The sequence below is a fragment of the Myripristis murdjan genome, chromosome 2, assembly GCF_902150065.1.
Source record: "Myripristis murdjan chromosome 2, fMyrMur1.1, whole genome shotgun sequence".
NCBI lineage: Eukaryota > Metazoa > Chordata > Actinopteri > Holocentriformes > Holocentridae > Myripristis > Myripristis murdjan.
In genome coordinates, this window is record NC_043981.1 from 15,219,723 (window position 1) to 15,237,329 (window position 17,607).

Here is a 17,607-nt window from a genome sequence, read left to right on the forward strand (position 1 = left end):
CAACAGTGTTTTGTGGTAATACCTGTCAGATGACTTGATGATTCAAAGCACCGAGCTGGAGGTGTCTGTGCTCCTGGCGTGTTTTGTTTCACCCATAAAACTAAGCACACTTTGTCTTCCTGTAAAACACGACCGCAAATGTGCCAAACATTTTCATAACCACAAATTTAAAACCCAGCAAATTCTTGCAGAAATTGATGACCATTCATGCTCTGAGGGCCGTCGGCACTTCCCAGTTTGTGGTGCCAGAATTCAGGAAGTTGGATAAATCAAGTAGAAGTCAAGTAGAATTTACCGTGTGAAAGCTGAGTGAGCATTTTGTCTCAAGAAGCTCAAAGTTGATCTTTCCTATTGGACATGAAAGCGGCATAAATGTAATTTCCTCATTCCTTATTCCGTCTGTCACCTCCCACCTCTTGCACTCATCTGCTCACCAGTTGTTTAAAACCTCCTTCCTGAAAGATTTGGTCAAGAATAGAGAAACGTTGCAGATTATTTACAGGCATGGAAGTAAAACACATGACTTCTGCCAAGCCAGTCCCAAAATAACACCTTGAGCATCCAAACCAATGCTAACAAAGCAGATTATTCCAATATAAAGACACAAAAAAACATTTAATTTATTTGAAAAATGGGTACCACGATTTGTTGTTTTTTTTATACTGCCATAATATGCTTTGTTTGCATTCATTTATGAGCTAAAAGTGATATTTTGGGGGTTTTTTTGCTATGAAAGTGAACAAAAGAGACTAAAATTTCCATTTTGCTCTCATATAAATACTCCCAGTGTTGTATTTTTGCAGTGGATGTTGTCTTTCTCCGCTTTAAAACTCCTCATCATGTCGCCTTGTCATTGTTTCTCAAAGACAAACATTAACACGCATTTGACTCGAGTTACTGATTTTCCTTCCCAAACTGCAACACAAACTCATTTTCACGCACACCGCCGACTTCGTGACCACGAGGTCCCGATTATGAAACATGCAAATGATCTGAAAGGGATCGGTCATGACGGTGAGCCTGAAGACACTCGTATAAAAAAAAAAACCGCCCGTAACGCCGCGCCGACCCTGCCGCTCGGTTTTATGATTAACTTCCACCTCAGACGAGCGGCTTATCAGAGCATTAAAATGTCCCGGCCTCTAATTTCTGTTTGTGGAAGGTAGTTTGCATTGGAGAGGGAAGTAAAGCTCCCGACAGGACGTTCAGCGGTTCCTTAATTGCGTCACGTGTTGTAACAGAATCAGAAACACACACACACACACACACACAAAAAAAAAAAAACTGGTCAAGCTGCTCGGATAAGAACGGTTTAACTGTTTAATCTCACATTTAGAGAGGAAAAATAGTTCCAGGAAGCTGAGATTAAATCAACCAGGATCCATTTTAATATTCCTAACTAAACATGTACAGGAGTGAGAGTTACTGGAAGTGTGTGTGTGTGTGTGTGTGAGAGAGAGAGAGAGAGAGAGAGAGAAAAAAAAAACTGCGTCACCTGTGTGGGAAAGTCATAAGCCTCTCCTTTGGGTGTGTTTTATGCACACACACACACACACACACACACACACACACACTGACTCACCACTCTTCACCTTACCCTGTTTTGTTTTTATGTATCTCCTTGACTTTGACAGGAACACACACACACACACTCCTTCCTTTCTTTATTTCTTTCTTTATTTCTTAAAAAAAAAAAACCAGAAAATCAGTCGTGTCTTTCAGATGAATGTCATATCACACCAGCGCAATAATTCATTAAGCCTCAAACAAGCGAGCCGTGCTTGACAGGTGGTAGTTATCACTGCGCTCTCATCAGTCCTCTTGCTCACACACACACACACATATACACACACACACACACACACACACGCACACAGTAAAATGTGTGAGCTGCTTGTTTAACAGTTTAGGGAAAGTGGTAGATCTTGTTTTTTTGGCAGACGTTCATACACACTCGCAAACACACCCACCCTCCCACCTGAGACACACACACACACACACACACACACACAAAACAACAATAACAATATCTGCAGCCCTCACAGGCACAATCAGCATTTCCATCAAAGCAGCGAGAGCCTCCTCTCTCTCTCTCTCTCTCTGTCGACGCACACACACTCCGCTCTCCCAAAAAACACTCAGGAATGTAACCAGATCTTTCCGTGTTCTCCGGGTTCTCGGCGCGGCTCCGGCTTTGCGGTGGTATTCTTACACAACAGGCCGCGGACTGTGGCACTGCGGGTTTGTTTGGCTGCCAGGGTAGAACAAGTTTCCATTGTTAGCCTGGCTGCAGTGCAAGCTACTTGGCCAAGGAAACGCAAGTTGGTGGAGTGTTTTTGTAGCCGAATGAAGCCATCAGGCCGAGGGCTTTCACTCAGTGCCGCAGGACCACGAGCTATCTATAGCATCATGATCGTTTGGATTTAATTTGATTTTCTGTATGTGCACATGTAACACTACAATGATGTGCTAGGGTCACTGTAGGGAGACAAAAATACAGAGCCAGGCGGGGGGGAGGAGGTTAATTTCAGAGATTTATGAGATTTAAGCTGTAAATATACAAGAAAAATGCATGAAAAAACCTCTGATTATCTCTGAGATTAAAATGGTAAACTTCTGAGAAAAAACTCACAACTTAATGAGAAAAGAACTCAAAAATTCTGAGATTACACAGTCACAAATTTGCAAGAAAAAACTCAGAAATACTGAGATTAAAGCCGTAAATTTATGAAGAAATCATAAAAACAAGGAAAAAAACCCCTGAAAAATAGTTTTTCGTTTACTATCAGATTTAGTAAGAAGTGGCTCCTTTATAAGTATAAGAGTATAAGAACAAGTGTTTTTCAGAGTTTTTCTCTCATAAATTTACACTTAATAATCTCAGAATTTTATCAATCTCATACATTTTTTTTTTTTGGAATATTACCAAGACGTGTATTTCAAATCCACACGACACACTGTGTGTGTTAGACGGCTTCAGAGTTGCTGTAAGGTTCATTTTTTTCACTTTGATGGAGCCAGGCTAACGACTCCCATAGACATCAGGTCTTTATGCTAAGCTAACCTGAAATGCTACTCTGGTATCAGTCTGAGGAAGTCAGAAAATGGGTATTTTGGCTAAAATGTTTAAGTATTCCTTTAAAAAAACAACATATCTGTGTGCACACGGCCGTATTTGTCGTGTGGGTAAATGCATCCCCATGAAGGTGCTGGATGTTGTGGACAGGTGAGGCCCTGTGGCTCCGTCCCGCTGCGGATCAGGAACAAGCTGTCCGACACCGAGCGTCAGGAGACACGCCTCGCAGGAAAAAAAAAAAATGTCCGACTGCAGCGTTAAGCCGTTTAGCGAGACTCTCAGCAAGAAAGTGGATAATTCAGACATCAGAGCTCCGGTTCTGCAGCTGCTGAACTCAACTCAGGGCCCCGTTCAAGGACGGAGAGACAGAATGATCCAGCTTAGAGCTCGAGACTTGTCACCCTTTCTGTATTTTTATTATTCTCTCTCTCTCTCTCTCTCTTTCTCCTCATTGTTGTTTAATAGGATTATCAAACCTTCAACGTCCTGTGTGTTTTTTGTGTACCTCTTTCTTTCCTTTGCATTTCTGTTTTGCCCGAAATGCATCAAATCCATAAAGACGATTCAGTAAAAATGTCTTTCCAGCTGTAGTCGTGTCGTTGGTAAAGTCGTGTAAAACAGTCGAATGCCTCCATGGGTGTAGTTTTTAATGTGTGTGTGTGTGTGTGTGTTGAGCAGAGCTTTTGTCTTCGCTGTCGTCTCGTGTCTCCCGATGAAAAGCAGATGGAAGATAAAGAGACGAGAAAAAAACGAGTTGGCATTTGATGAAGTGGCTAGCAGCATCTTCACATCTCTCTCTCTCTCTCTCTCTCTCTCTCTCTCTCTCTTTCTCTGACATTTGGATTCAATGATATTCATCATGAGTCAGGCATCATAAATAGCTTAATAGACTGGGTTCTCACATAAATTTTGAATATATGACTTATGAAAGTAGGATGATTTTTTTTTTTGTGGGTGTGTATAAATGAGTTTTTGACAGAAATGCATTTACTTTCGACTGAGTAAACGGCCACTTGCATTTTTATTCCTGTTGTGTTTTACCTCCTCTAGCACAAATAAACATTTATTCTTACAATTCTTACTGTTTTTTTTTTTTTTTTCCTTGTAGTAATTCCCGACACCCTCAGAGTTTCCCCGCAGACGGCGACGCCCGTCATCCCGGAGGGAAGTGACATCGCGCTGTCCTGCAACGTCACCCGGCAGCTCACCCATCCCACCTACCTGTCCGTCACCTGGGCGCTGAGGAAAGGAGCCTCGCCGGCGGAGGACATCTTGACGTTCGGCCCTCAGGGGGGCGTGGTCAGCGGGCCCAGGTTCGCCCAGCGATACGCCGACGGAGGGGTGCGACTGGTCCCCGGGGAGAACGGAGTGTTTGGATTGGTGGTTTCCAGGGCGACGGCGGCCGACGCGGGCGTTTATATTTGCATCGGAAGGGAATGGACGCATGAAGACGGAGGGAAATGGAAGAATATCGTGGAGAAGAGAGGAGAGATGGGAGAGGTTGCTGTCACTCCTACAGGTGAGGCTGTTTTCTAATTCGACTGCAGTACCGGGACCGCCCACTGTGGCGCTATACCGAGCTGCTATTATAATAAGCTCCTACTCCTCATGCACATTTCATGTTACAGTGTGAGGCAGTGAGCTGCACAGCTGGAGGACATACGAGACTGAGATCAGGCTGTACTTTATAGGAGAATTATTAACATTATGATTTTAATTTATAGGCCTTCTGCAATAAAAAAAAAATACATTGTCACAGTTTTCATTATGCAAAGATCAAACTGCTTAGACCTACAGAAGGCTAAATTCACAGTCCTTCTTCCCGTGGCACGAGCTGAGTCGTAATCACAGTATTAGTAGCAGTAGTTGCAGTAGCAGTAATAAAAGCATCAGGAGCAGTAGTGCTGTAGTAGTAGAAGTATCACTAATAGCAATAGTAGCAGTAGGCGAAGTATTGTACTGACAGCAGAAGTATTGGTAAAAGGAACAATAATAGCAATATCTCTTATAAAAGCAAAAGTTGGAGCAGTAATGAGAGTAGTAGCAGTAGTAGAAGTAGTAGTAATAGTAATAGTAGTAGTAGTTGAAGCAGTAATATTGGTGTAGTAGTAGCAGCAGGCATAGCATTACTAGCAGTAGTTGAAGTAGTTGCAGTGGTATTAGTTGTAGTAGCAGTCATAACAGTAGCAGTAGTAGTAGCAGTAGCAGTAACATCAGTGTAGTAGTAGTAGCAGGCATAGCATTAGTAGTAGTGAAAAGAGCAGTAATAGTAGCAGTAGTAGCAGTACTAGTAGTGGAGTGCAGATCAGGCTACATATTTTTGTCTGAACTCGACCCAAACAGACAGGAGGTCCATCGTTTCTCACTAAAATAACACCGACATGACTGAACCCGACCTGAACTCACACATAATTTCTAAATATTTGTCCAAACCCGCCCTGACCCATCAGATCCCGACGAGTGCAGACGGGCCCGGGTCGGGTATCCACACTCTAACTCTAGTAGCAGAAGCAGTAGTGGCATTAGTAGTAGTAGCAGTAGTAGTAGTGGCAGTAGTAGTAGTGGCAGTAGTAGTAGTGGCAGTAGTAGTAGTAGCAGTAGTTGTAGTGGCATTAGTAGTAGTGGCAGTAGTAGTAGTGGCATTAGCAGTAGCAGTAGTAGTAGAGCCATTAGTAGTAGCAGTAGTAGTAGTGGCATTAGTAGTAGTAGCAGTAGTAGCATTAGTAGTAGTGGCAGTAGTAGTAGTGGCATTAGCAGTAGTGGTATTAGTAGTAGTAGCAGTGGCAGTAGTGGCATCAGTAGTAGCAGTAGTAGCAGTGGCATTAGTAGTAGTGGCATTAGTAGTAGTGGCATTAGTAGTAGTAGTAGTGGTAGCAGTAGTGGTAGTGGCATTAGTAGTAGCAGTAGTAGTAGTTGATGGCATTAGTAGTAGTAGTAGCAGTAGTAGCAGTGGCATTAGTAGTAGTAGCAGTAATGTAGTGGTAGTTGCAGTAGTTGTAGTAGTAGTAGTAGCAGTGGCAGTAGTTGAAGTAGCAGTAGTAGTAGTGGCATTAGTAGTAGTAGCAGTGGCAGTAGTTGTAGTAGCAGTAGTAGTAGTGGCATTAGTAGTAGTAGCAGTAATGTAGTGGTAGTTGCAGTAGTTGTAGTAGCAGTGGCAGTAGTTGTAGTAGCAGTAGTAGCAGTGGCAGTAGTAGAGTAGCAGTAGTAGTAGTGGCATTAGTAGTAGTAGTAGTGGCATTAGTAGTAGTAGTAGTGGCATTAGTAGTAGTAGTAGTGGCATTAGTAGTTGTAGTAGTAGTAGTAGTAGTAGTGGCAGTAGTAGTAGCAGTAATGTAGTGGTAGTTGCAGTAGTAGTAGCACCAGTTGCAGCTGTAGTAGCAGTAGCAGTAGTAGCAGTGGCATTAGTAGTTGTAGTAGTAGCAGTAATGTAGTGGTAGTTGCAGTAGTAGTAGCACCAGTTGCAGCTGTAGTATTAATGTACTAGCAGCTGTAATGGAGCCTATACAGCGTCTTTGGTGTTGTTTTGCTGCACATGCCTGGTGTGTTGTCGGCTGGGTCTGATGGTGTTGCAGGAGAATCTGGAGCGACAGAGGGAGGAGGGACGGACAGAGGGAGGAGGGACGGACAGAGGGAGGAGGGACGGACAGAGGGAGGAGGGACGTGGGAGAAAAACCTGCCGCCACGCCGCCGTCTTTATTTTACGGACAGCCTCTCCCATGTTGCACTCTGTCTTCTTTCTTTGCTCTGCTGTTTCTTTATCCCAGGAGGCTCTTGACCCTCGCTCTGTCTGTCTCTGTCTTTTTACCCCTTAGAAAGGCCCCAACGTACACACACACACACACACACACACACACACACACACACACATTCACTGTGGTTGCTGCAGCCACCATATCTTCTATCTTTCTGGGTTACCATATCCTCTTAAGTGCTGGAAAACACTGTGGTTTATAATGAAACCAGAGAGGAACAACACACATGCCCATGTGTACACACACACACACACACACACACACACACACACATAATCACACAATCACACACGCATACACACACACACACACACAGTCTCAGTCTCGAGGCCCATTGTGTGCTAGTCAGTTCATATTGACTTACAGACGAGAGTAAAGAGGATGAGAAAAGTCAAACAGAGCGGGCTTTGTCTCTTTTGTCCCTCTCCAGACACCATAGAGACTCTTCCCTACATATTACTGCCCGGGTTGTTACTGGAGACCATAGTTTGAAACCCGTGATGCATTCACGAGGAAACGCTGGGAATACTTTTCACACCACTGTACTTGTATTCAAACACTTTTTTTTTTTCGAAAGCTCCCCTTGAACATCGTGCATTTTGGAAACATACATTCCTCTGCAGCTGTGACATGTACATGTGTTCTTTTTTAATATTAGCCTCAATAAATGATATCCAGCCTGTTCTTATTAGGATCGCCTCAGGCCTGCTCATTGTTTCTTTGCATTCCCTCGGTTTTTATTCGTTTTTTTTTTTTTTTAAATCCTCTTCTTTCAACTCGTCTGTTTAATTCTCATGCACCTGTTTTTTTCCCCTCCTTGTCCTCGGCGGGACGGGTGACCTGCATATTCAGGTCCCAGTGTGCTGCTGTGTTCTGCATTATTCACCAGTGTGGCGGCAGCTCCCAATTAGAAATGGCTGCCATCGGTGATGCAACGACGTACTATTTATTCAGCAACGGTCAGACTGACACAGCTAAAAAAAAAAAATTCAGATAGTAAACAGTAAAAATTCAAACAATATTTACAATATACAATAGTTTACTATCAATTTCAACTGTTTTTCTGTTATTTTCTGTGCAGATTATATGCCTGGTAATTTCTCCACTGTCTTCCAACTAGTCTAATGTTTTGCTAAAGTCCCTTTAGCTGATAATAATAAGCTATAATAAGCTAATAATAGTATAATAATCCACTTGATGTCCTAATTCTTGAACAAATGTTAATGTAATCAGTTCCCATTAAGGTAACAGCCGTTTACAGCCAATAGGAGACGATAATCCTGTAAATTTAACGGCTGTGATGTAAAAGGTTGGGTTCCCTGTAAGCTATACCAATAAATGTATTAAGGTAACTATTTTTCATTATTCTGTTTTATATACCATAAGGCTGACATTTTCACTTTTCAAAAATATAAAACTAGAATGTTAATGGTCAAAATTAGAAACTCAGACACGTTTCTGTTTATAACAAATTTACACATGTACCTTAATAATAATCTTGACTATTGCCAGTGTGGCCATTTCCAGCCGTGCAAGTAAAATAGAATTAAGTTTCAGCAGATGTTATTATTTTCAGTTTAACTCTGAAATGCTTCAAAGTGAGGCAGTAATTTGATTCGAGCTCGTTTAGGTGATCTTAGGTGATCATCAAAACCTTTTTTAGTCACTTTTTTAGGATGTGGAAGTGAGCGTGCACGGTGTTGGCGCACATACGTGTGCACAAAACGTGTTTTAGTCTGAGATCGCAACACTCCCCTGAGCTGATGTGCTGTTTAATTCACCCCAAACAGATTTTAACAAACGAGCTTCCCGCCCCAGGAGCAGCCCGGAAGACTGGATTTTTTTTTTTTTTCTTCCCCGTTAGTTTGGATGAGACGCTCTGTGTTGAGCGGCGATTTGTCGAAATTATGAAGAAAAAAAAAAAGTTCCCCGCACAAGCTTTAAGCCATAATCTCACATGAGTTCAAGTACTTTGAGTTTTGGGGGGAGAAAATGATGAGAAGATAATAATATAATCATGTGTTTCCTGTTGGGCTTGTTAAGTGGATGGTTCCCAGTGTGTTTGGAGAGTTTTATTTTTAGCCCCGTAGTCTCTTATGCAGTTGTTCTGACAAACCCAACAACGATTTCTTCTAAAGAAAAGCCTCCAAGACTCCAGGTGTTTGTAACAACAAATGGATATAGGTTGAATCACTCCTGTTCTATAGCACTGAGCAACACACCGAGTGGCACCGGGACTATTTCTTATGTAATATTTTATCGACTTTGGAAAAAGACTCACAGGAAAATGGATTGCGTGTCGGTCGAAGACACATTTGACGGACTCTGATTCTCTCTTCCCTCCTCAGGCCAGTCCCTCAGTGTCAGCGCCTCCGCCTCGTCCACGCTCCTCTCCCCGGGCGACACGCTGAACCTCCTCTGCTCCGTCGACGCCGCCAACCTGCCCTCCCTCGCCCTGGAGGTCGCCTGGCTGGCCGACGGCCGCGACGTCATCACCATGGACCGGAGCGGCGTGGTGGCCTCCAACGCGTCCTCGCGCGGGGCGGCGGGGCTGGAGCGCACGGGCGCCGGCGAGTTCCGGCTGCTGGTGCGGGGCGTCGAGGGCGAGGACGGAGGGGTGTACACCTGCCGCGTCCGGGCCTTCATCGAAAGAGGCGGGAGGAGAGGAGGAGGAGGGAGGTGGTACATGGCGGCCGAGAAGACGTCCGACCCCGTGACGGTCAAGGTGGCGCAGATCAGTGAGTGTTTTCCATATTTTCCTTCATCTATCAATTTAAATCACCACAGCAGTCATTTTGAATGTTTGGCCCTTTTACTACAATTTCCCCACATTTTATACAGCAACAAACCATTTTGCAAATCATGCGGGGGAACATAATAACATATAATCAAAATCTGACTTTTTTTTTTTTTTTTTTTTGCGGCTATAGCAACAACAATGCCTGCTTGTTTATTCCTTATTTATTTCTCATGCATCAACCCAAACACAGGTTTTTTTTCTCAGCTCAAAGATCAAGAGATGATACAATTAGATAGATAGATAGATAGATAGATAGATAGATAGATATACTTTATTGATCCCAACCAGGGAAATTCTCGTGTTACAGCAGCATCAGTAGAAACATATAATAAATTAAATAAAATACAATAGAATAAAGACTAAATATATACTATAAAGACTAAAAACTAAAAATATACAATAAGGGCTAACCTAAGAATATGAGATATGAAATATGATATGAGATACGATATTATCAAGTGAGGCACTTATTGTGTTTTCCCTCGCATGGAAACGTAGCTGAACTCTTTTAAAGGAAGCTGTGAGAGCAAAGTTATAGTCAAATCCCTGCTGTTTCTTAAAGGTTCTTACACCCACTTGAGGAAAAAAATAACAGAAACGGTGACAGAAATGCATTTGTCAAATCAACGAGGATGTTTGTGCATCACAGTTTTCCCAGAAATGTACAAGCTGTCTGCTGCGGTTGTATTTCCATTTCAGCATGAAAGCATGAAATATGACCAACGTTTGCTGACACTCAATATCTCCGACTTGCCCGGTGCTAATCAGTTCCCAAAAGACGCCGGCTTCTCGCTTCGATGTGAGCGTAACCGCTGAAACGTGTGGGAGTAAAAAAAAAAAAAAAAAACGCCTTTTCTCATTTTGCGGGTCGGACGGCCGCGTGTCGTCATGACAGCGTGGAGAGCTACGGGCTGTTTGCTCTCGTCGTGACTCACGCCGCGCCATCAAAGCGTCAGACAGGAGTTTAACTTTCAAACTTCTGGACCGAAATTGAGTTCCTTCTGCCTTGGAGCTCTTCGCCGTGATGCGCAAGAGGCGAGTTTGAAGACGGTGGATGTTTTTATTAACTGCGACGTGGACGGACAGCAGGGAGGAGGGGGAGACGGATGAGTGAAGCCCTGAGCCGGGATAGGTCAGATTCTTGGGTTTCAGCGTCCCACGTTGGTCTCCATGCTGCTTTGGAGGCTCTTCCACTCGGACGAAAATACAATTCCTGAGGAAACATCTTGTTCTTGTCATCTTTTGGCATGAGCACGGTGAAATTTAACGATGTGAGATCAAAAGACAGAGCTCTGCTGTTGAGGATACACTCAGACAGTCTCTGTCACATGGAAATGATATTATAAATTATACATCCATTCCATATATACATATTCTACTGCACAGATGCTTTGCAGATCATACCTCTATACGTCTATCCACGTGTGGAGAGTGCTTAAAATAAAATTTCACATTCGCTTGTGTACGTCGCACAATTGATACCAAAGCTGGCGTGCGTCGGGACGTTTTATTAAAATAAATTGCCTCTGATTATCTGCGTTTATCAGGTTTCCTCGGTGGAGAGCTGCTCCGCTGTCTAATCCAGCAGAGAATTGAACATAATATCAGGGAAAAAAGGAAAAAAAAAAAAAAAGAGTGTGTGTGCGCGTGATGTTCACATATTATTTCGTGAGTGTAATAGCGCCGGGCCGCCGCAGATGAATCTGGAGTCTCAATGGGTGACTCTATAATCCTCTAGTCAGCCTGTCGACTCCTGCGGCGCGGACGATTGATTAGTCATGCCTGTCCGGCGCTCTGCTCACTCTGGCTCTGCCGTTGGAGTGTGTGTGTGTGTGTGAGAGAGTGTGTGTGTGAGTGTGTTATTCTGATCCTGCCTCTAAAGAGCAGTGGTGTCAAACACACTTGACACAGCAATCAGTTACTGCCACGGTGGGTGGTCTCTCTCTCTCTCTCTCTCTGACACTTATTTCTCTTTCCTTCTCTCCGTTCTTGTATTTTACATCACATTGTGTTTTTTTTGCAACACACACTCACACATTGCAAGTCCTAAAGGTGACATAACACCACATATATGCCACCCTACGCCACCAAAATCCATTTTTTCCCCCCGAATAAGTTAAAGGCATCCCTCCGTCCTTCATTCTTCTTTGATTTGGACGCTCTCCGCTCGCTCATTTCCTCACACCATACCGTAAGATCATTTTGGTGTAGATTTTGAAGTTTCAGTCCAAAGAGTGATTAAACAGTCCTGCTTTTTTTTTTTTTTTTTTTTTTTTTCCCCATCTGCTTCACCGTCCTCTGCCAAGCGTGACGTAAATCAAATATCGTCGAAATATAGCCAGAATAAGGTGAGTGACACCATATTTTAACCACAGTGGTCGTCTTTTTTTTTTTTTTTTCTCTCTGCAGGAGCGACAGCAGATTTTCCACTTTCTGCTCTGCAGTCCTTTTAGTTAGTCTAATTTATATGCATTATTCAAGAAAAGAAAGTCAACTTACAGAGGGATTTCAGATGTAACAGACCCTCTGGTGGCCATGTTGGAAGCCCCGAGGTCTTGGTCAATCGGCAGACTTGATTCATTTTCACAGAGCTGATCGTTTGCATTGGGTTTTACATTTTTAGCTCTGCAGTATCAGGCCGTCCCTTCTTGTCAACGTGTCTGATTTGCAAGGGGGGGGACGTTTAAGGGGGGAAAAGTTCAACTGGGTTTTAAAGCCCGTCCTCCAGCGGAGCCGCTTGATGCTGCCAGACGTGGTTGCTGGGAGATCTGACACGCAAACGCAAACACGCTATACCTGCAGGATATCAAGTGCTGCAAGGGGTGAAACCTGATAATTAAGTCGGAGTGGGTTTTTGCGCCGATTAGAAAGCCAGCTGCTGTCATGCCTCGGCGCTCGGGCTTTTAAACAAACTCCAAGTCCCAAATGTTAATGAATGGAATGGGCTTTAATGAATAAATTAATACTTGTTACATAATGGCGCTCAGTTCAGCCGCGGCACTATATTTATGCCTTTTGGGAACGCTCGAGCAAAACCGACTTGATGAAAGTTTATCATGAGGACAAGAAACGTTTTACTTCAGGGGGAAAAAGGGAATCATAAGTCTTTTTTTCATTTTTGGTAAGCCGTGTGGTGTTTACCGAATAAAAGACATGAAACTGTTTTTATGGCCTCAGCATTGACTGTTGTTATTATTTTTAGTCGACATCTCCGAGTGTTTTCTCCTGCTTGGTATTTTGGAATGGACGGGTGCCACAAGGAAATCACAGCAAACCCTCTTGGCTTGGTTTTGATGCTTGCAGAAAGTCAACATTTAATGGATATTTTAGTAATATTTCATCAGCCTCTAAATACAGTATGTTGCAACCTGCTGAGGTGCTTCAGTGTCCTTGTTGAGACAATAATGCCATATCTGTCGTCTAAATTCCTGAAAAAAGCCATCAGTAATGCAGATCTTTCATTAAAAACGTCTTATTCTACTTGATATTTCCTTTGTTCAGCACAATAAATATCAATTTGATCAGCTAACATGATTTTATCCCATATCAATACTGAAATAATTTCTTAGGGTGACTCTGATCATCATGTTAAGTACACACGTAGGATCCGGGACTGTTACCATGGCGACCGCCGTAGCACAGATGCAGCATTTGGGACTGTTACCATGGCGACCACCGCGGTACAGACGGCAGACCAGGGACTGTTGCCATGGTTATCGCTGTGGTAAAGCAGCGGGATGGCAGCTGTTGCCGTGACGACCACCATAGTCCCAGCTCAGGACGGGGTGCAGAACGGGGGGGGGCTGTTATCATGGCGACCGTGGAGGTGGACGACACGGATTGGCCGATATTTGATCCTTCATAAGATTGTAAACGACGTCCATAAAGCGTTCACAGATGTTGAAAAAACAGACGATGTATCTTGGCTTCCATATTTGGTCGCCTGGCCACACCAACAGGAAATGACATCACACCCCACTGATCTGATCCTGTGTCAGAAAGCCGCGTAATGCACCTTTAACCAAAAAAAAAAAAAAAAAAAAAAAAAAAAAATTACAGCTGAGGATGATATTGAGGTGACATTGCGCTCTATTTTCAACGCGGCGCCGGGCGGGGCGTGCGCCAACCAGCAAAGTGGCATTTTCGTCAGGTGCACACACACACACACACACACACACGGGCGTTTTTCTCACCTGCTGCCGTTTGGCATTCCGGTGAGTCATCGCGAGCCGCGCCGTGCCAGAGGAGGAGGAGGAGGAGGAGGAAGAGGAGGAGGGAGAGGCGCGACAGGAGGAGTGTCAGGAAAACAGGAGATCCAGACTTATATTTTTATTCGTGTGTATAAGCCTGAGCGATACACATTTTCTGATGATGAAGATCAGCTTCCTCCTCCTCCAGCTGGTCGGAAAAAACACAGGAGGCCGTTGGATTCGACGTGCCTGACTCCACCCCACCTGCCGATGAGGTGTCGCAGGTGTGCCGTGAAAAAAACACCATCACACTGCATCCTGTGACGCTGACTTTACACTTCACACCATGTGTCATTAATTTGCATAAATACGACCCATTGAGTCATTAATGTTTGCAGGTGAAAGCTTTTACTAGAATGGACATCATATATTGTTTGTTAACCCCAGCTGGCTTGTTTGTGCCATCCAAACTAAAACAAAAAAAAAAAAAAAAAGTGAAAAAGTGAATGGACAAACTCAAAATCTTACCAAGAATATTTTGTTTTACTTTTACTTTTACTTTTATTTTACTTATTTCCAGTCAAAATATCTCATTATGCGTAAAATAAGACACAATCACCTCAGAAGTAACTTGTTTTTAGACAATTTTCACTTGTTTCAAGTGAATTTTCACTTTTTCCACCGGCAAATTTTGCCAATGAAACAAGTAAATTTTCAAGTGAAAATGAAAGTGAAAAGTGTGAGTGTGTGTGTGAATGTCAGTGTTTGTCTGTCTGCCCTGTGATGGACTGGCGACCTGTCCAGGGTGTTTCCTTGCCTTCGCCCTATGAGCGCTGGGATAGGCTCCAGCACCCCCCCGCGACCCTAGTGAGGATAAGCGGTTTAGAAGATGAATGAATGAATGATAACTCGCTTCAAACAAGTGAAAATTGTCTAAAAACAAGTTATTTCTGAAGTGATCATGTCTTATTTTAAGTGTAATGAGATATTTTGACTAGAAATAAGACAAATATTCTTGGTAGGATTTTGAGTTTTTGCAGTGGAAAAGTAAGTGCATAAGTGTTCACCGCCCCTTGGACGTGTTTTTCACATTTTGCGGTGTCCCGGCCTGGAATTCAAACGTGTTCCTGCACCTCGGAGGCGTCCCGCACCTCGGAGGCGTCCTGCACGCCGCGTTAATCTAAACGCCCGGACTGGAGAAGGTTTTGGAAGCCTTGAGGATCCATGTTGCATTTAGAAATACCAACCGGGGCTCTCTGGATGGACACACACACACACACACACACACACACACACACACACAGAAACACACTGCAGCTGAGATATCGAGGAGGTTATGTGAGGTTGATAGAGACGATTTCAGCTTCTGTAATGAAACATGTTTGTGTGTTTATGGGTTTTTGAGTGTGTGTGTGTGTGTGTGTGTGTGTGTGTGTGTGTGTGTGTGTGTGTGTGTGTGTGTGTGTTTTCCATGCGAGTACATGTGGGTGATGTGTGGTGTGGTGTGTGTGTGTGTGTGCACATGGCATCTACAGGCTTGTAAGTATGTATGCATGTCTGCTGGGCATGGTTCCAGTGTATGAGAGAGCGAAACTAGGTCTGTTGTCGGCTCTCCGGAGACTGAATGCTACACACACACACACACACACACACACACACACACACTTCAAACACTATGTTTATGTGTTTATGTGTGTACTCCCCACTCCACATACTGGCTGTATGGGGTTCTGCTCTCTGGTGGAACTCCTACATTTTGGCCTGGGGCTATACATTCCTTCACATTGTGCCTGCCGACACACACACACACACACACACACACACACACACACGCGCCTGTGCACGCTCACACACACGTACCATGAGAGAAGATGACTTTCTAAATGACGTTGCTGAGGATAATGGGTGTGTGTGTGTGTGTGTGTGTGTGTGTGTGTGTGTGTGTGTGTGTGTGTGTGTGTGTGTGTGTCCAACCAGTCAGTTCCTATTCTATTGATGTGTGGCCTTGAGGGTGCCCTCTCGTCCCACGATGCCTTGCTACAGGCACAGCCCACCAGGAAGTACAAAAAAAGAGTCTGAGAACTTGTTTCGGAACTGCCCACAGTCCGAGCACGCACGCACGCACACACACACACACACACACACACACACACACACACACACACTCACAGAGGGTGTAATTCCTCTCACCCTCGGCTACTCGTCGCCTGTGTGTGTTGTTGTGTCAGCTGGAATTGTTGTCAGTGGAGCCGATTCACTCAAAAAAGGAACATTTCTGTTTCACAAAAACTTCCATATTTCTTATAGACTCATTTTCATAAACTCATAACATAACATTTTTATTTTATACAGTTCTGATACAGTTCTTTGGTCCTTTATATTTAGTATTGGTGGCACAATATCTTTGAATTGGACCGTTTTCAATTCAAATTAAAGAGTCGATTCCTCAGTTTTATCAAAGTGAGGGGAAAAAATGACTTAATACCACTACCACTCCTCGTACTACTATTACTCTATTCTCCAGATTACTTTCAGAATAACAAAACACTGAATATTTGGTGTCTCTAATCCCTTAATCATATAACCAAAATGATTGGCAAGGCATATAAATAATTACAAATCACACCAAAATCATTCAATATGCAAACTTGACCCCACCATAGTTAACATAGCGTGTTTATTATACCACTTTATATTTCACTTTCATGCATTAAACTCCCTTTTTTCCATGTTTTAGCTATAATGATGGCTCACAAGTCATTATGGCTCCAACTACCACTACTAGTACTTCTACTACTAATACTAATACTACTCCTACCACTAATAATAATAGTATTAGTAATAATAATAATAATAATAGCAACCTATTTGTGCATACTTCCAATCAAAATCATCAGAATCGGTTCAGGTTATGGCCACAGACAACCTGACTAGGATTGATCGATTGTCTGTAATCAAGATCCATCAATATCTGAGCCGATCCACACCCACTGGACCAGACACACGAGCAGTATTGAGCCTATAATTCACGCTAACACCACAAATAGAAATGAAAACCAGGCAGTTTTCTGAAACCAAGAAGGGTGGATTCCCTCAGCTGGATGAAGAATTTCTCCGAGCTCACCCTAACCCTAATAACGTGTGTCTGCCCGTCCCTCGTGGATCCCGTTCTCCATCTGATATCGTCCCGGCCGCGCGGAGGACGTTTGGTTTTTCGGCCGCTGCTCCTGTAATTCGAGCGCCGACTGTCTAACCCCCCTGTTGGATCTCCAGGATTCGCCTCTTGTCGCTCCGAAAACTCACAAATAAAAGTGGTGTACCAACCCGACAAGCCGGAAGGAGGCGGTCAGAAACTGAGCCACCGAGCAAAATGGCAAGGGCAAGAGTGGCGTGCTCATGCCGAGAAAAGGAGCACATTTTTCACTTTTTCAGATTAAAACCCAACAGTGAACCAATTCAAACGTCACCATAAAATCCAATATGAGCATTAGATTGCAATATGCACTATATATATAATTTTTTTTTTTTTTTTTTACTCGAGCATCTAAGACTCATGCAATAAATCATGCGAGAGAATCGTGATCTCAGTTCTTAGAGAGAAAAATCACATTTCAGCGAGAATCACTCTTTATTTGAGGCTCGTTCTTCTAATTAGCCACCAGCTCAGCGAGTCGCTTTTGTAATCCGGATACTGTTCATTCAAAAGTGGCTTTTCATTTGGCCGACTGTGTTTGGAACCAGCTGGGGTTACGTGAGTTCACCGGGCACCTGGGACGGGGAGTAGCAGAT

The 17,607-nt window shown here is 43.5% G+C and overlaps 1 protein-coding gene across 1 annotated transcript in view; it reads left to right on the plus strand.

The window, feature by feature from the left end:
- The window catches only part of ptgfrnb (prostaglandin F2 receptor inhibitor b), a 74,835-nt gene that overhangs the window by 15,259 nt on the left and 41,969 nt on the right, over positions 1-17,607 (plus strand). The window contains exons 4-5 of the mRNA XM_030070977.1: positions 4,185-4,595; positions 9,177-9,566. Coding sequence (XP_029926837.1) covers positions 4,185-4,595; positions 9,177-9,566 — 801 coding nt within the window. The remainder of the gene's footprint in view (positions 1-4,184; positions 4,596-9,176; positions 9,567-17,607) is intronic.